Consider the following 20,793-nt stretch of genomic DNA (forward strand, 5'->3'; position numbering starts at 1 on the left):
CTGCCTTAACTGTTGCGCAGCTTGTTTTGGTTTGGTCCTTCGACTTATCCATCCTGCATTATTCTCCTCGTGGCCACTGAGGAAATGGGAATATCGAGAGTTGCTCTCAACTTCTCATCGCGCTAATTCTTCAGCGAGAAATTAAATATTCAAGTCAGAGGCGAGAACGCAGCAAAATGTGCATTGGAATTAAATAACTTTTTAAATAACGTTTCGGCTAAATTGTAATTTTTTATTTCCGTTTATTGCAACGTGTGCAGTATTTTATACTGGCTGATTTGCATTTTGCGCAATTCCGCACCTAACGCTGAATCTTTGTTTATAATCGTATTAACGAGGGTACGATTGACCTGTACTCAATACTTGTTTTGCTCAATATGTAATTTATAATTATATTAAGTATACATTACGATGTTAGAAACAAACATGAAAATTATCTTTTTACAAATCGGCAGTACTAAAAGTTCAAAAAGTCTGTTCTAATCATCGTTATCAATCCGTTGATTTCAACGATTGTCTATCCGATTTCATATTACGATAAAATTGAGTTTCGAAAGAAAAGATGCGCGAACGCAATCGCGCTTACCGTATCAAGGAGCGTCAACGTGTGAATGCTCCGGCAGTGGTGTATGCGTTCAATTACACCGAGCACATACGAATATATCCGCGCTGAAGGACTCGCGGCGTCTTAGGAATTCTGCCAAGCATTGAGCTTACAAGCGGATACGGTCGTCTGTGACGGCCTTCTATCCGTCTGTTTATCGTCTATTCCGACATTTGGACAAGCGAGCTCCTCTCCCCCTCTGACCGCGAGCACCAGGAGTCGTCGTCCGGCGATCTCAAAAGCCCCTTAGTGCCGTTTCTTGGCCGGTGTCCCCCTACGTCCTACGCGAAATACTCCTTGAGGATCAAGGGAAGGAAGGTCGGCGTCTCAATGGACCAGACAAATCACAGAACATCTATCCGTCGTATACGTATTTTGATTAGCTCAGCGGCAAACGTGCGCGCGGCTTTGACATATTCTGGCGGAACACGGTGTTGTAAGTGCTCAGCTACCACGGTACTAAATAATTAGCTGAACGCTGAAATGCTTTGCCCGAACTCCAACTGCTATTAGATTTCCATTTGAAATGTCGCATTCTCTGTATTCTTTTCAAATATGAAAAGTTTCGTTTGTATTTTGATTGTCGAGGAATTAAGCGCGGCCAATGGAATATCATCGCAATTAGTAGTCGTTAATTTATTCCGACGATACATCAGAGCGGCCATTACAATCGTCTCTGAGCACGGGACCCGCTCGTTGATTCGTTATAAGACTTCCGCCGTTATCCCGCTCAAGATCCACGGCTTATCGATATTCGGGATCGTCTGGCGGTCTAAGAACAAGATTTTCATGGGACCTGGTGGAAGTGAACGCCGAGCTTTGGTCGTCGCGTCAAAGACGAGGACAGAAGGTGGATGAACGTGCAAGGGTAGCTGGGAAAGAGAGAGAGAGAGAGAGAGAGACCGAGAGATGGAGAGCTGCCGAGTACAAATGCTTTCGCTATCAGTTGGGTCTGGCAGCGAATCCTGCCTATCCATCCATACCACAATGCGGAGATATTAATTATGAGATATTACGATAAGACCTGAACAATACGCCCGTATTGAATGAGCGATCCTCCTCCTGCGATGCCACCGCATGGAGAAACGTGTCTTACCACCCCGCTGCGGAATCTACATCTAACGCACCTACCGATACACACGCACGTATGCACGTGTGACTGACGAGTTTCGACGTAAGTGCACGTAAGACGGCTGTTTACTGATTTCATAACATCGCCTGAATCAGACGTTGCCGCTGCATTGTGCTACCGACAAACCTCTCTCGCTGATGTCGTCTGCTAGCCATCTCATTACGTTGTCAGTTGTAGCTACAGTCGATATAACTCTCGGCGTAATTATATTATGTATCAAGATTTTTGAAAAGAATATCATGCTTGCATAAAATTCAAAGGATTTTTGGAAAAAATGCATATGCTTACATAAAAAAAACTTTGAAAATTAAAAATACAATTTTTTCTTTGTTGTATGTGAATAATATAATAATACTTTAACATTCTCAAATTCTCCAAAAAAGATATACATTTTTAAAATAATATACGTATTTTTACATTTTATATTAATTTTTATTTTCACGTCTACAAAAGCTTAGAATATGAAAAAATCGGAACTTGTTTTCCACGTTCAAACTTAATAAAGCTAGTCATTTAGCGGGATAAATATATTTTATTTTTCAAAACGATGATTTAATCTAACTCTGTACTTTTAACATCATTGTGTCAAAATTTTGGATTTTCATTAAACATCAAAATACATTCACACAATGGAAAATATACTAGGCCACAACATTATATTTTGAAAAATATCTGTCTAATATCGAAAAGGTACTGTGCGTTTATTTCGAAATGCTAACTTTTCATCTTGCGCGGATGCCGAACATGAACATTATCACGTTTGTATCTTTTAAAAAATTAATGGAAAGTCATCATCATGGCTGATGAGTTTGATTGTTAGAAATAATATTTTGCTCGTCGTTTCACAATTTTTTTCAAGAATTGCTTTAACAATAAAAGTATAGTTATTCTTAAATAAATTTAATTCCAAAATTTGATTGAAAATAAAACTTAATAATAAGATATACATTTTTCATTAGCCTAATCACCCTAATCGATATTTCTTCGACTTTGCATAGTCTTCAAAGACAAATTCGCAATTTACCTATATGTCCTATACGATAGGCAACGCAAATACTTGCCACTGAATTGACGAAGCGATGAGCTTACCCGCGGTTAAAGGGTTCGTGATTACGCGGGGATTCAGGGTAAGGATCGCACTTCGGATTCCTTTTACGAGCACTCGTACCGCGGATTTACGACTTATCGCGGGGAGCGAAATACCCGTAATCATCCATGTGACGACGCGAAGTTCTTCAATATGCCGTTCGCGAAAAGATTCCAGTTCGGATCAAATCGTCATCTCTAAACTGTTGACATTCGATAGTGAATTTCTATTCACTATCTCGCCAATATCACGTATGTACATACATATTACATAAGATTTATGTATATATTTATGTGCGATTACTTCGTGAGATTTAATTTTCTAGGAAGTAAGTAAATAAGCAATGGCATGACAAAAACAAAGATGGATCAGCACCTGAAATAAAGTTCCGCCAGAATATAGAAATATAGAAATATGTTCAGACCAAATCTTATTCATTGTGACATTGTTCGCAACCACGTCCATCGAACTATTCGAACTTACGGGAGTACTTTCGAGACATTGCTTCGCAGAATATGACTTGGAGTACAGATTCTGATGGGTTGGCCGGGAACGACAGGGGGAGGGCGAAGAGAAGCTGGTCTCCCTCAAGATGGCGCCGCTCGCGAAACTTTATTAGATATTTTCTTCAATAGGATAGAAATGCAAATAACAGTTGTCAAGTAACTTCCTCCGAGGGAGTGGGAGAAATAGTGCGAGGGCGCGAGACGGGGAACGAACACGGGGAAGAAGATTGAGAGGAAGTGAGCGAAGGAAGACGCTGTCGGAGTACCAATATTGAGCCGTGGTAAAAGTCCAAGTCTCTCCCTTTCTCACTCCTCTTCTCCTTGTCCCCCCCTTTTCGCCATCCGTCGTCTTTTCCGCCGCTCCCACCGCTCCTCCGACCTTCGTTCCCTCGTCAGTGAATATTGTAGAATATTGCATTTCAAGATTTCCTCCTGGGATACAGTCAGACGCATTAACCCTTTGGCAAACGAGGAGAAATTTACGAGCGAACGGATCTTAAGGAGTCTGCGAGAGCTATGACGACGACTTTCGATCCGGCAACGAACTGCAGGTCATTCGCGTTCATTTCCTTCAGATTAACATTAACGTTCCGCCCCGAAGTAATCAATGACAGCCTTTCGCGAATGAAGCATCGTTTCGATCGTAAATATATTATTATAGACACAACATTTCTCCGAGTACAAATTGCATACATAAATTTACAATTTATGTACACTTTAAAAGACATTATAACTTTAAAAGACTTATTTATGCTAATATATTAAATATATAACAATTAATATTACAATTAAGAGAAAATTCCTCTTCCTTATCGTTCGGAACGTTTAAATTGATTGATTGGTTACGCGATGGCAGCTATAAAGTGTGAAATTATTAATACGGACCACACTTCGGTCTGTGACACTCGGGGCTAAATGAACATCCGCCAATACAATTGGCAATCCGATGATCATCGCTATTTCTGTCTCTGATTCAATCATGTTGAGTCACGAGAGGAATATAACTGAAAGTAATTTTTCCACAACAAGTCGGGCGTCCTACGTTCATTAATCTTTCAGATAGCGGCGCACGCTGTAAAGGCTCTGTCATCAAGCCGCAACTAATTAACGTTAATTTCCACGTGCACATTCGGGTCCTATAATGCGGTCGCAAGGTATTTTCGGGACACCTTCCCCGTATTATTCTACCTCAATTCACGAGCGATTTACCCCGGTAAGTATTTTGAAATCTGCATTTTCTCGTTCTAATTTGTATCTCTTGAAACGAGGCTAACTGAGTAAATGAAAGCAGCGACGGGGTGAAGGGGGACGGAGCGACGAATAGAAACTCTACTCGATGTGCGTCCATATTTTTGCATCGCGGCGCTCTGGCCGGCGCCGCTGTTCTCGGCCGCTGCGTTTCTCGTGGATTTTATAATTAATTATCTTAATGCATTCGATTCGAGAATCATGCCTCTCGGTCCCCCTCTTTCCATCCCTCCTACCTTTTCGTCGGTTTCCCTCGGTAAACCTCGCCGAACGCGACAGAATGTTTTCTCCCTTTTTCTCCGTTGGTAAGAGTAACATTACGTTAATGATAATTTTCATCTCGTGCAAGCACACAATTAATTATACGAAGAGCGAATATGTAATATGACTTTTTTAAGGCGGTATGCGCTCATATGATTAGTATGTGCAGTTCCTTGCAACGAAAAAAATTTTACGCGAATAATACCCCAGTATAATTAGTTAATTTCTTTATCAACTTACGCCAAAAACAAGCAGCCGTTAAAATAATTCTCTAATTAACTACGATTTGTTGCACATACAATCGCGGGAGCCATTATCAAAAACGGAATTGTCTGAATGACTATCCGAGCGAGAAGTGATGATTATATAAATTACACAATAAATTAATATTACCCTCGAATCATTTGTCAACGCTATGCAAATTGCTGTTACTGGGATGTGATCTATATTTAAAGCATCTGTGTCTTTTTCTGTCGCCTCCTACGAGAGGTCGGTCGCCACTTTGCATTCCTTATTGTCCGTAACGTTCGTAATAAGGAGAAGATCCGTGCCAATAATATCGTGGCTAAAAATACAACGCTTTACGATCGGCCGTGCGTCCTCGATAATTAAACCACATTCGACGGTGACGTAATTCGCGGCCGTTCGTAAGCGGATCACGAAGTCCGCATATGGATTGTTGGCGCGTGCCGCAATTGACACCGGGCCATCGTGTACAAGAATACCTCGGGCTATCATATCGGGTCAATTGGCTCCGGTGACTAATCGTCATAAGTCAGTGACACTTTTAACAGCTTAACGATTCACCTACGCCGTCGACGCATAGCGTCAGCATTGATTGCTCCTACTCGCCACAGAATCCGTCTTGCAACATCGTCTATCTTTTTTTCCTCGAAAACAATAATGCAGTTCGACCGATTTGAGTCATTGCGAAGAATAAATCGGCACGAGCATTATTAATTACTCGCTATACACATACGAAATGTTTTGTACTGTATCAGTTTCAATAACAAGTCAATTTTTAATTAAATCTTTTTTAAATTATAAAATATTCCACACAATAATATTACCACTGTTATTCATCGTTACGACTGACAACTAACATTACAGTAAAATAGATTTCAGACATATTTGTAGAAACAATATTTGTAATGAAACAATGAGCAATCCTTTTAATTAATTAGAGAAAATTCCTTGAGTGAACATCACGTTTCACAGATTAATAATAATGCAATGAAATGCAGAGCGAAGCATTCGGGTTGGAGCTGACTCAATAATAACTAGAATTATACTATAAAGTATTATTGGGTACGTTTTACTGCGATAAATTTGATAAAAGCACAATCTCGAACTACAATCAAAGGAAACTACAAAGTCCGTTACACAGACTAACTTACGTCACGTATATCAAGTCAGTCGTAATGTCTATAAGCAGTAACGTGTCATATTTAAGTAATACTTAAATATACGAAATGAGTGGATCCTTTTCCCAAAAGTCCACGATACCACTTCCGCAAGAAGACTCCGCCTTAGATTAGATTCCGTATCGTGCACTCTCGCGCTCCAGCGCTAATAAAATATTGATTATGGTTTCATTACAAATATGCAGTTGCGCGGAAATAGCTACGGGATGGGCGGCGTAGGTGGGCAGGGCGGGTGACGTGGTGCGGTGCCTTTGTAGGAAGTTTGAAAACTCGACGAGTGGATTAATATCGCGGAGTTCCCGTTACTCGTTGTTGATTTTGTCTGTCTCCGCCCGACTACCCTCGCGAGGCGGCACCCCCGTCTCCGTCCCGACCCCCCGAAGCCACCCCGCGTTTCTCTCTCACAGCCCTGAACCACCCCGGAGAGAGCCGCCGCCACCACCCCCAGACCCCACCCGCTCTCCTCGCGAGAAGCTCAAATGTCTCTAATGAACCGGCTTGTGTGCTTATATCTGCGGCTCCTCTAACCGCTTTATACCGGGCGTTCGTTCGCGGGATATACGGAAAGTAAATAATGCGGTGTAAATAAAAACACGGAACGAAGCATAAAACGGAGAGTGCGGCGGCTGGCTCCGCTCCGGACCCGCTACGATTCGATCCCTCGAGGTGGACGGAGTTAGGCGCTTTTTTTCCTTTTCATCGTGCGCCCCGCGAAGGGTAGCTTTTGGCATCGACTGGTTCACCTTGCGACGTTGCTTTCAGTCATCATATATGTATGTGCGCGACGTGCAAAATTCAACGTTGTCGCTAACGAATCAGTCAAGATAAAAACGCACGGCCGCATATTTTGCACTCAGACGCGCTGCACGTAGACTGCAATAAAAATCTAGTTTTACAGTTTTCATTAAAAATCAGTTTCACTCGGTTAAATTTAGATTATTGCAAAACGGGAGACCAGTTTTTACCTCTTCGATATTTCTCCTTATTATTTGCAATAGAAAATTTAAGTTTCTTCCCGTGAATCTAAATAAATCTCATTGTTGTTTCTCTCATGTGGCAGCTTATTGTTATTTCGCGATTATTTGTTCGACGTAAAATATTATTAAAAGGATATATCAGAAAGATATTCATTGAAGAAACCATAAGCGGATGTGTGATTATCGTACATTAAATATGTATTTCAATTTATAGGCGGCGCCGATACATATTGCTCGAGCTCGACATGGCTGTGAAATTTTATGTCGCATTAAAGCCGCCAATATGTCCTCCCCCCTACAGGCGAGCACGAGCATAAAAATTGTCGAATGTATTAACGCTCTGCTTCGAGCGATCGTGCTCATGCTCGCCGAACGTGGATTTAATAAAGTTTCAGCGAAGAGCGATTCGTCTTCCCGGTCGTGTCGCGATAATATTCCACGCTTTCCGTCTCGTCGGATATCTCCGGTCATTAAATCCCGTGTTAATATCACGAGAACCAAATGATTTCTCGTTTTCGTCGGCGTACATTTATCTGCGCGGACGTCGCATTAGGAATCAACGTTCCATCGCGCACAAAAAAAAAGAATATAAATTCACGTGATTAAAACATGTTTTAATCATATATCTTCTTTTTTAATTTTTAAATATCAAGCATGGTTTTAATATAACCAATGTAATCTGGAATTAATCTGTATTAAAGCAAACAACAATAATCTTGCTCTATTATTACCGATGGAATAATTTTTATCATTAACGTTATTATATTATTAATATATTTTTATCATTAACATTATTATATTATTCATATAAGGAACAGTTTTTAATAATCGTCAATATTATAATTAACATTGGAATTGACTGTAAACTTTATCCAAGTGCCTACATAGGTAATGCCTTTGTGCAAATTATTATAAATTTACGATTCTTAAAAATTCAAATCCATTCCTCGAGGATTTAATAGAGATGACCGACGAAACGCCGATACAGCTCACGAAACAAAACAGCGAACTAATAAATAGGAACTAACGTTACTTTGTCTCAATCAAGAGGGGACTCGCCTCGGTCCGTTGCCGCCGTAGTTTCCAATTTACGCTCGAAGTACCTCTCAATCCTATCAGAAGAAGTAGAAGCAGAAGAAACGGAAATGGACGGGCGCGCGCGCCGAGGTAAGACTTCCATCGTGGAGTCTTATGCGCGGAGAGAAGTCAGCCCGTTCCATCCCTCGTTTTAATTAAAGCAATAAGACCCAGTTACCCATCTAGGAGGGAGACCGAAACTGATTCGTTACTATTTATTTCTAATTATCTTCGATTCCATAAGCCCGGAAATTCCGGCGATGCGAATCTCGTCCCGTCGGTTCTTTTCGCCGCCGATCTGCCCACCGTTCCACCTGCCTGCCCTCGGCCGTAATCGAATAATTAAGCCGTTGATTGGAGCTTTATTACCCAATCCGCGAAGTGAGTTTTTATTGGCGCTCTCGAGCTCACCGTTGAGTATTTAAACAGGGCTGATTGCCCTCTTCCGATTGGAGGGAAATCACCCGCGAGATTGGACGGTGCATAATGTATCTATCTCTACCCGCCGTTCGAATTATTCTCGTTTCTTTATCGGAGGTTCCAGTAAAAAAAAAAGATCTCGTGTTTTCTTTGAGACTTCCTTGGATTCATCAAGCAATACGTTCAGTTTTCTTCGGCTCGTTCGTTCGTACGTAAATGCATTTGTGACTAAACACTATGGTTATAATCAAATGTAATTAGTATAGTCAAATGTATTTATTGCAACCAAATTTTCAGAATAACTTAAAGTTACGAGATTACTTGATATGTGACAAGTTAATAATGACATTTTTCACACTGAACTATCCATAACTGAATACCGATTTGGTTTTGTATAAAGTCTATATTCAACATGCATTTTACCACAGTTTTAATTCTTAATATGGGATGCAAAAATGCAAAATCACTTCGCGGAAGATTACACAATGATACATGAACGTTGTACTGAGCGCGTGTCTCGTTCTCGCTCCCCGCGATAGAAATATCAAAATGCATTTTCAATAATCGTGCGATTTACCGGAAGAGGCTGTAGGAGAATGTCCTACGCGCAGTAGAAAGGGGACTGAACAGAGGGTGATATCGGCATTGATTTTGCAATGTAAAACATTTCAGTGCTTCGAAGGGGTGAGCGGAGGGCGGCGGGAAGGGCTGCGAGAAGAGTGGAAATCGAGCCGCACGATTTTCTCCGTCGAGAACGAAAAGATATTGATGGTTACGGGGATTTGATGGCATATTGCTCGGCGTCGGACGTCGATACCGCCCAGAGATCGTTTTGTAATGTCTTCAGTAACGCTTCCCGATGTCGGCGCGCAGGGACACAACCCCGCGTATTAAGACCGAGGGTGCCCAAGACGATTTCGAAGCGATACTTCACTGTCAGTAGCACGTCGACCACCGTGTGGTCTCTGCGCTCTAAAGCGACGGATTGAGTAGAATGGATACGCGAGACTGCAATCTCTTTTTCCCTGATGTACTGATGACAAAGAAAAAAAATAGAACAGCATTCCGGCATCATTTGAAATCGACAGTCGATACCAACACGAAACAGACGAAAATTGGATTCGGATTATTATTCTTCAATAATACTTCGAGCTGATGTATCTAATGTACCTTTTTTTTTATTTTTTAAGTAATCTATAAAAAATTTTCTCGAAAGAAAAAATAGAATAACGGTGCGTTGCTCTCTCTATTCGAAAACGATAAAGATCACTTACTTACGCCGCGAACGAGAGAAAACGCCGGTATATAAAGACGGTGCGGAAGAACGGCGATCCAGACGAATCGCTGGTCCGTATCCGGTCGGTGACATTTCATTCTCAGGCTGGCAAGAGGGCATTGTCTCGCTTCCCTATCAGATTCTCTCATTTCACTGCCTTGACTCGACCCTCGAGAGCGTACGATTACTTTCTTTTTGTTTTCATTTAATTACAGATGTCAAGGGGTTGTACCCGCTCCTCCTCCCTCTCTCCCGCCGCCATCGTCCACCCCGAGGCCAGCCACCCACTTTTTCCCCCTCATACCTCTTCCCCTCTCTCTCTCTCTCTCTCTCTTTCTCTTTCTCTCTATTATTCCTTTATTTATTCCAATTATCTGCACGACGTGAATTTGTCATTGCCTTTAATTTCCCTACCCTCGCCGCTCGCGCTCTTTCCACCACGGCCACTCCGCTGCTCGTCAACGACTTCTCGCGCGCCGCAGCGACTGCTAAAAGCGAGAGCCGGCGCTACCGGGGCGCGCCAAGACGTTTGACGCGAGTTTAGCGGGTAATTTGTGCTCCCGGGGTAAAAACTCTCGACTCAATTATACCGCAATGCTTTGATATTAGGGCCGCGTTTTTATTAAATCTCGCGTTATTAATTCGCCGGGCTCGATTTTTCGTACAGCCAGCCGAACAACGTAATTGCACGTCCACACTGATTGTTGTGAATTTCGAGTAGGAAGGAAATTTCTGCTGCTCATAATGCTGCGTGAAGAATGTCTTAAATTGTAGTAGTTCTTTCCACAGATATTAAGAATTGGATTTAGGAGCTCCTCTAACTTTTCAATTTAAATATCTACTCAGATTCATCTGCTCGATAATTTTAATTTCTTCATTTAATATTAACGCGATACATTTTTATGTGCTGTACAAAAACAAATATAATAAATGTAAAACGTATATATATTTAAATATTAAAATTAAAATGTACTGTTATCGCTGTCAAAATGATGCGCAGAGCGTCGCGCGCATACATTGTGTTGCAATCGATAGTTGACAATAGGCTTGACTTTCGGAACGGATCACCCCACGGATTATTTACGACGCTCTCACTTCGGATGTATCGGCAATCCCCATTTGCGAAATTGCCCGGCCGCATTCGAATTTTGGGGGTTACCGCCGAGCGATCTTCGAAGAGCGAGGGGGTGCTCAGGTTCCGTCGCTAACATCTTTTATTGTCAGACCGCATATTCGGCGTTTTCACGGTTCCCGTTCTCCCCATCGACAATGATATGCACGCTCGCCATTATGGGAGAGAAGAAAGGAGGGGAAAAGAGGCGAGCGAGGAGCGTAAAACGGAGACAGATAGAGAGTGCCACGCCGCGCCGCGCCGCGGGCATAGCGCGACGACAGAGCAGAAAGACGCGTATAAAGGAGACCTCCATTTAGGGATATTGAAAATATTGATTTATTTTAAGTAATGGAGATATGAACGGCGTCGCGATCGTCCGTCTGCCGGCGCCGTTATTGTTCGCTCATGACGCCCGCGATTGTTCTACAAATTGAACCTTCTGTCGCTGATGACGTCAATTAATTAAATCATTGTGTACGGCGTCGATTTGAATGAAGCGCTTTCCCTTATTTCGACTGTACGGTACGGCTATATACATATAAAGAGAACAATGAACGGTCGGAAGGCAAATCGAGTTGAAGCTAAATTATTATACAACTAATAATTCTATATACAAGCGAGATATACATATAAAGAGACAGAAACTCTATCGAAGATCTACTGGATCTACGTATGGAAAAGTTGAAATCTATGCATACAAATGCAATCATGCATTAAAACATGATTCCCTCGCTCGATGAGACTTCCAGAAGCCGGAATGGCGACGTGTTAGAGAAAGATTAATTGATATTACAAACGTTTCCGAGCGATCCGCTCGCAGCTCGCATTCAGCGTTCTCTGCTCGCGTCACTCATTTGCGTATCTCCCTGGCGGCGTTATTCGACGTAGCCGACCCACGAAAGCACTCTCCAGAGGCATTCGCGCCGATGTGGGGCGTTAAAAGAGGCCGGGAGCACCAGCGATTTTCGCGATTGGCAAGAGTCGAACCTTTTGCGAGTGCGTCGCTCCACGAAAAGAGCGAGCATGCAGACGACGCGCGACGCGACCGTGGCCGAAAGGGAGGAGTGGAGAAAAAATGAGAAACGGCGGAAAAAAAGAGAACGCGAAAGCTCACATCGTCGCCGAGTTGTGCGCGTACGCGCGAAAAGCCCGCTCTCGCCCGATGTGACTGTGACGCGCGTTCTCGCTTTCTGTTTCGGTGGCTTCGATACCAATATCCTAAAAACGCCCTTTGTCGCATCAAGGCGAAAAGGTAGCTCGCGTCACGTAATATGCCACGTTGCACGCAGACACTTCGCGCTGGTAACGAAATGCCGCTGCAACGCGTCGATAGAAGTTTATCACTAATAGAAGATTATTTACTGCTACGTGAGACGTGCGACCTAAAAAACATTAATCTCATTTCTCCATTTTTTCTTTCCTGCTTGTTTCATTTTTTTTTTAGTTTAAAAAAGTAATAAGAAGCAAAAGACCGCTAGTTGAAGAACATAATATTTCTCTCTTTATTATGCGCACATAATATTTCAATAATGTAATGATAATTATCAGATACTGCATATGTCGAAATACAGTACGAGCTCTATACAGCCCAAATATCTTTATTTCTTCCACGAGCACTCTCGCAAGTTCGATATCAATATTCTAAAAACGCTCTTTGTTGTGTCCGGGGAAGAATCCTCGTCGCGATAACGTGAAATGCTTTTTGACTTTAGCTACGTGACTGTAATCATGCTTGGCTCCCTTGCTCGCATTGCGCGCCATATGCTGCACTAACCACTGCTGCACTTATCATTCACGTATACATATACTACATAGATATCGGAAATCTTCGCAGCATTCTCATTATATGACTGTTGTCAGACAGACATTGTGGACCCTCTATAGGAAACAGCATTTTTTAGACAATACTTATGTGATATTACAATAACAATATTAATCAACTCATCATTTACAAAATTATTTATTCGATAATTATTTCATTGGCAAATCCTTGATACCTAAATACTTATACGATAATTTTCAAGTGTCATTATGTCATTAAGTCAATTAAAATTATATTTGATAACTTTTCAATTATAAATTTATTTAAGCTTATAATGAAGATTAGACTACTAAATCTAACAAATAAAAATGTATTCTTTAAATCGCATCTTGAAAAATATTTGCATAATTGACAATGCATCGGGTGCTCGTCGCCCATTTACTGTACGAGACAATGCGTTTCGAGCAGTGATAAAAAAGATGATCTCTTTTATCATCATCTTGGTTGTAATCCGGCGTGTATAATCATTTGCATAGCGACATAGAGGCCTCAAATATGCTAAGCATCGCGCACACGTATAACGCGTGTTATACGCGAATAGGCGTGTGGACGGTGACACGCGTTGACATTCGTCATTGTTCCGGCTTAATTACACTTTCTTTCAGCGGGACAAAAAAAAATTCGCCACTGTCAAACGCGGTGCTCTCTCCCTCACACCCCATTCGGTCCGATTCTCGCTTCTACCCCTCGGTGTTGCATCCACGCGAGCAAGGGGTGACGCTCGTGTAAACGGCGTGTACGGCCGTCCGCCGACACCTGTTTACTCCCTACGGACGGTCGTGTGCACGCACGGTGAAACGGTTGGTTTACGGGGGCGACGAAATCGTCTTGTTTGAGCTGTTTGCGTTGATTAAAGTGTTTTATTATGCCAATTAATGACGATCGCGATGTAACGCGATGACCGCATAAAGATAGAAGTAACTAATACGAGAGAGAACCTTTTTTGCACGAGAAATCAGTCGAATGAAAAATTTCTCGGTGGAATATTTCTATCAATTTAATTTACAAATGTAATTCTCATATGAGACCATATTTTTTTATAAAAGGTGGCTGTATCCGTGAATATTTAAAAAATGTAGACAGTAATTCAAATTATATTATGTATATGGCTATCGTAATTATGAATGTTTATATAAAACGGATTGTGATACAGATATAGTTAATAAAAAGATTAATTTACGCGTTTATATATTCTATATTAATAATAATAATAAAATTAAATGAATTAAATACGCTTCAGAAAAATTTAATATAAGTGGTACAAAAATATTCCATCTGGCGAGCGCATCAATAAACGACAGATAATACGCGAGAGGATAATACGTCGAAAAATGATATGAGAACGTACGGCACGCGCCGTACCTGTGTGCGTGCACGTACGTGTGTGTTCCTTTTCGCCTTTCAGGCGAGAGAATAATTAAAGGCACAAAAGGGAGCGTCCAACGAATTACTCGGCCGGTGCGCTCGGGTGGCGGCGCGATTGGACGGTCGTTCTCATTCCGAGATTCTCCTTGAACGCAAGGTCCACGTCAGACGCGGAAACGTTCAAAGGGTTTCCGTGGGGTAGGCGGGAGGAAAAAACTAATTAACTTTTCGGAATAATTAAGATAAGGCCGTTGGAGATCCGTCCGATCGGCCGACCCTACGCTAAGCTGCGCGCCGCGCTTCCTCTTTGCTCTTCACGGTAGAGGAGCCGACTCGAATCGGACCGCGAGGGACCCTCTCTGGAAATGGCGATCGGTCGATTAAATCGTTTGCATGAGAAGGGAGAGTAGGAACGCGTGAGTCTTAAGCGCGCCTACGAACTGCTGTGAAATTATACGCCGTGGAAGCAGAGCAGCAGCCGATTTTATTATCAGATTAGACCGTACTCTTTCCACGTCAAGGTATTAATTATGGAAGAGTAACGAATTTTCTTCTAGATAAAAATCAACAGTATATATGAAATATCTAGTATGCAATCTTGGGAACGTAGAATTAATTTACGCGTAATAATATTTATTGCTTTCTTCTATAGATTCAAGTAATAATGTGATTAGAAAAGACTATAATATAATTATAGAAAATTTATTTGTAGCGCCGATCACGTAACAATTGAAATGACGCAACTGAAATATCGCGTTAACTTGCGAAGGCGAAAGCGGAAATCGGATTGTTGAATTAAGAAAGTCTGGCAAGAATTTCAATAAAATTCTGGCGACGGCCAGAATTTGCCGACAAGCAATTAGGGACATTACTATTGACCGACTCCCGATAAAGTTAAATTAAAGTGAAATCAAAGACGCTCGACTCTCGAGGCACTTTGGGATTTTTCTCTTATCGCTAAAGTTAACTCCAACGCTTCGGCAGCTGCGCGACAAGTTTCCATCTTTTATCCGGAATCGATTCCCCCGCGAACGTCCTACAACTGGGAAAATCCGAGTCGGGGAGAGATAACTCCGCTCGACAATAATGCACATTCGCGTGATTAACGAACGACTATCAACAAGGCATTTACACGATCTACCGCCTCTCACCACATCTTCTGTCTAATTATCAGCGTTGGTAGACGAAGCCCGCCTCTTCTCTCTGTCCCTCTCTCTCTCTCCTCTCTCTCTCTCTCTCTCTCTCTCTCTTTCTCTCTGTCTGTCTTTCTCTCTCTACCCCTCACGCGCCCACTTCAATTCCTGCCGCGTACAGCCCGCAATAAAGCCTCGCCTCTAAAAGCGAGGCAGATGCACTTTACACGAGAGAGCGGTTCTCGCGTGACACGAATAAAAGTCTTATTGCATGCCGGGGGAGCGAGCGACAGGAGGAGCAAGAAAGTAGTCGAGCGCGATGACTGGGCCCGCCGACGACGACGTGGCGCATACAGCGCTCCGCTGATAATTAGCGAGCGAGCTCCGCGACATAGGACTGATAATTCTCAACAATGGTTCATTACTGTCGTTTAAATGTGCACGACAAGCGCATTCGAGTGGCTGTGCCCGGCGTAGAGGCTCGGGTGGCAGCCTATCTGGCTATTTCCATACATCCTTCATTGTCCTCTTTGTGAACGACTGACTATAGATTCGCGAAACTGACATTTTTATGGTGGAACAATGGGGTCGCGAGGGCGGACAGAGAGAGAGCCAAGAGAGGAGGACAGGATCGGTGCGAGAAGGAGCGAGCGGCGAGTAGGACGGAGCGGAGACGCGCGCGCGGAGACCAGGGAGGGCCAATTCGACGTGAACCGGAGCATCGTTATCCGAGTAAATAGGCTGCCGCTGTTCGTCGACGGCCCCCGACGGCCTGCCGAACACAATTCACGATTTGTATTGTTGTACTTTATTCCCCGAGTGGTCGAGGAGTGCCGCTGTTACGACGGGCTGCGAGTATCTATGGTCGCCTACCACGAGAAGCTGTACAATTGCCGCGTTACTGATGACAAAACGGGAAACTTAGGTCCTCCAAGGGGTCGAAATTGATATATTTGAATTTGTATTGGCATATTCGAAACACAGAATAAGAGCCAAGCTATTTTACAATGTTAAATATGAAATTTATAATTTCTATTATATTTTTCTCTGTATATGGGATAAGACTTTCACGAATTAGAATGTAATTAGTGTCATACATAATAGTTATATTCATAATAGTATAAAATGCTAAATGAATAATCGATAAATGTATCTGATAGAAATTTTAACATTCCATCCATTACTAATCAAAATTGCAAAACACATACATTTAGCTATTTCTCGACATAAAATGCATTCGTTAGATACTCGTAAAAAGTGAGCGGATTATAGGATATAGAACAAAAATACGTAAGTGGCTCATCAACGAAATAAATAATCGTGAATGCAATTTTTTTGCCGACTAACGCGATTCTACAGCGTCGACGGATTTTTCGTCGACGGTCCCGGGAGAAATTGGCCGTGTCTCGAGAAGCGATGTCCTCTAGAATAAAATCACGACCGTCTCGATAGAAATTACGAGGGACACTCGTTCTGGCGGAAAGCGGTGGATATCGGAGGTGTGGAGGATAGTCCGTGAAGCATCGTCATTAACTGCCAATCACTGCCATTCACTGCCCGGGAAGGCGAAGTCGTGTAAGGAGGGTAAAGAAAGAAGAAAAAAAAAGGAAACGTACTGCAGAGACGTTGAAGGGAGATTCTAATTATTTATTTACGAGGAGCGAGGAGCGACGCGCGGCCTCTCGTTGTCGCGTTTGGATCTTCGTCTCTCTTTCCAATCTTCTCTCGGCCCCTTCGCCATTCCGCCTTCGAGAAGATTCGTCAACGAGGAGCGAGGAACGAGGAGCGACACGTCTCTCATTTTGATTACAGTTATTATTAGTCATACGTATCATTAAGAGATACAGTATCGTCACAGTTAACGAAAGCATGTACTTTACAGTCGACGAGTATACATTAAACGATCTCCCTTGTAATTATAGATCATTAATATCTTTAATTTGCGTGACGTGATCGCTCAACAGTGTATGCGACTTGATATTTTATTTCATTATTTCGCAAAGTGTTTCCCCGCGATACAAAGAGAGAGTGTATCAGAAAGAAGTTGGTCGTCGCGCATATTAATTGACGGCCCCACTTCGCGCGCGACTTTCCAGCGGCGCACGTAACGCGGTTTTATCTCCGCATTGAGCGGAGAATCCCAAATTCAATTTCGCGAGGTAAAGCGTAACGACATCGCGCCTTATAAGCGAGGCGGGAGGCAGGGAGGCCGTGGCCGCCCCGCCGTCCGTCGCTTTGGTATTGGTGAAGTCGCGTGGGAGCCGGTTTTTACTTCGCTAATGATTTCCGCGCTCGCTCAGACGCTAACTTCCCCGACAAATAGGAAAATTAAAGCCGCGTCCGCGCGGACCGGCGCGGCGGGCGCGTAACTCCGTCCTGCTGGGCATTTAGTTACGACTTTTTTATAATTAATACCTCGGGTGGTAAATTAAGTCGGGCGCGGCCGGAAGAGTGAGGAAGAAACGTTTTGTAAAATAAATACCGACCGACGCGTACCCCGGCGTGCGCGGTGCACCCGCGGGGAAGACGGAGGGTGCGATTCTCCGACTGACTTCTCTTCTCCCGCTCCTCGCCCGGCGACGACCCCCTCGCCTACGACGAGGTCTTGGACGACCCCTTTCCCTATCCCTACCCCGCACCTACTCGCGGAACAACGAGTAACGGCGGAAAGGTCAATTATAATGGAAGATTACGTGCCCGCGATTCCGTCTCGCAGTCATAAATAGGTACAAAGAGTATTAAGTCCCTCGGAAGTATTAACCTGGAGAGCCATTGGGAAAACTTCTCGTTGCGCGGAAGCGAGGAAGACAAATAATTGAAGAGAGTTTTCGTTTCTCGGCCCGAGAGCCAGACCAGAAACGCTCCTCTGGTATTAAAAACGTTACGCCGCTCGCGAGTCTGTCTACCCGCGAATTTATCTATAATGCAACATCCGTTTGCCAGACGTACGAATCATATTAAAAATAATTAGTGTCTGCCGATTAAGTGTCCCACAGTTTAAATTTGTCTCATTATCCTGCGGCAGGGTATATCACGGCGAAACTTGCGTGCACGGCCGACCTCTTATAATACGTTAATCAAACGCATATCGCCGTGATCGATTGACTCGGTATCCAGTTGCACGTGACGCTTATCGCCGCGGCGCGCGTTTCGTTGATCCTCTATGCTCTACGATCCACAGAAACGCAAAGACAGTGCGGACGTTCAAAGGTCTCATGCTGCGTTCCGCCGAGCACTGACTGGCACTGCCTGTTTCTATTTACTTGATCTTACCCAGCGGCTCTCACCGTCCCGTCTTATTTTCGATTTGACTGCGTGACCTCGCGTCACGATAATTTTACGTCATTCCAACGAGTCTCGCGTCGCGCCGTCACGTCGCGGATTAAACGTTCGAGGCACCGTTTTCGTTGCTCATCGATACCGACGACGGACTTCTTCGCGACGAATTCGAGCGACGGGATGAGAACCGTTGCAGCCTTAATGGCGCTGCGGTGCATAGCCTGTATTAGTAGCGGTAGCAGTCGTGCATAGTTAGGGTTTAATAGCGTGTATTATTGATTATAATATCGCATGATTGGTACAATCACGTCGCATTGTACCTATCAATGCACGGCATGCAACCGACCGACCGACCGACCGACTGTGCATCGCTCGGAATCAGCGATGCACGAAAACCCGGCGCATTAAATTATTTATTAGCAGGCTGTTTCAGTAGATTGAAATCGGCAATTATCAGGCATACATCATCGCCAGTTAGCTACGAGCTCGTTGCGTAATCGGCGCGATCGACGGTACGGCAATAAAACAACGTTACGTGATTTACGCCGTTGTACTTACTCACCTAATGACGTAGACGAACGTCGATCTGTGTAGTGACAGTAACCGGTCGCCTGCAAGTAGAAATAGGACGAATGAATTACTTTTTTTTTGTTCCAAACATGTAATTACAAAACAGCCCTTCAGACGAATTATAATTAAAGTTTAATCATACATCGCGCTCTTTATAGACAGAAATATTAATATGCAATGCACATTCCAATAAAATGTTGTGATAAAATTGAAAATATGATTAAAAATACGCGAATATAAATATATACCGCGAATAAAAAATATGCGGATGCAATCGCGATATGAGAGATGGAGGGGAAGGTTCGTGAGCGAAGTGCGCGGACACAGTGCTACCGAAATCGTCATCTGCACCCTTTCAAAGATCCCGCGAGCTTCCAATAGCTTTTACCCTACCACTAATGGCCGTCTACCAGCTGACGAGGAGCAGACGAGGACGTGATTGCGAGATACCGCGGCATTAAAGGAGAGAAAGAGAGACGAGAGAAATGAGGGTAGCTGCAGTATATCGATACAAAGAGCCATCTCTTTTCGTTCGCCTTCTCTCGCGTTTCTCCTTCATATTCTCTGTCCCGATAAGAGAACGTAACAAAGGAAAGAACGTTGCCACGAGTCTTTGTCGCACTATGTTGTATTATCTGCATATAGCCACGTATGAGTCTCGCAAACAGCAATGAATAAGGAAAATTTCTTTTGGAAACAGCTAAAACCTAGATATCAATCATTTGTTCAGAAGAATGAAAAAAATATTTTTCCACTCCCATATTTATCTCTCTTAACTTACAAAATTATATGATTACAATTCGAGCTTCACTTCAATTGTAATAAAGCTATAATAGGAAAATCCATTTATATATGTATATAGAAATAAACATTATAGGCTCGAATTGGCACCGTTATTTATCACTTGCCATTATCTTTTTTTTTTTCGTCGCTGCCAAAAATACCAGAGGGTGCAAACGCAGAGAGTGGGAGGGCGCGGATAGATTTCTGTGGGGTGCTGACAGTAGAGTATACGACAACTGCCGAAGATATTCGGTCGCGAAAGAGTATAAGCTTAATCCTGCCGCGACAGCGACAGAAATATGAGACCATATTGTCTCCATATATCATCCGAGTGTTCTCTCTTCGATGGGCGACCCTCGAATCAACCTTCCTATTCCCGCCGCGCGTCTTATAGTTAGACTAGGTGAGAATATAAGTGAATGACACTGGCGTCGCGCCGTTTAAACACGATTCATATGCAATAGAGAAACATTAAATCTAACTTCATTGTTTTACTCAATTTACTTAAATCTAGATAATTAAAGTGAAATGTGTCTCTCTATATATATATAGGTAAAATTATATTTTATACCTGATATCGCGAAGCAATTATTTATATAAATAAATTAAAGTCATTTTAAAGGTCTGAGAAATTACGATCTCTTGTAAAAGCTAAGTTAATCGTAATTGCTAATAAAAGATGCTTGTAATCATAATTACGAACCAAACTGATCAT

At 42.8% G+C, this 20,793-nt stretch overlaps 1 protein-coding gene across 5 annotated transcripts in view; it reads right to left on the minus strand.

Annotated features, from left to right (window-relative positions):
• Positions 1-20,793, minus strand: part of LOC139780307 (uncharacterized) — a 258,523-nt gene that overhangs the window by 64,747 nt on the left and 172,983 nt on the right. For all 5 annotated transcript variants that reach the window (XR_011720206.1, XM_071718941.1, XM_071718935.1 and 2 more), the window contains one exon: positions 19,288-19,336. Coding sequence is in view for 4 of the 5 variants with exons in the window: in XM_071718941.1 (XP_071575042.1) it covers positions 19,288-19,336 (49 nt within the window). In the remaining variant the exon portion in view is untranslated. The remainder of the gene's footprint in view (positions 1-19,287; positions 19,337-20,793) is intronic.

The sequence above is a fragment of the Temnothorax nylanderi genome, unplaced genomic scaffold (genome assembly GCF_030848795.1).
Source record: "Temnothorax nylanderi isolate EJ_2023f unplaced genomic scaffold, tnyl_v1.0 TNYL_tig0007_pilon, whole genome shotgun sequence".
NCBI lineage: Eukaryota > Metazoa > Arthropoda > Insecta > Hymenoptera > Formicidae > Temnothorax > Temnothorax nylanderi.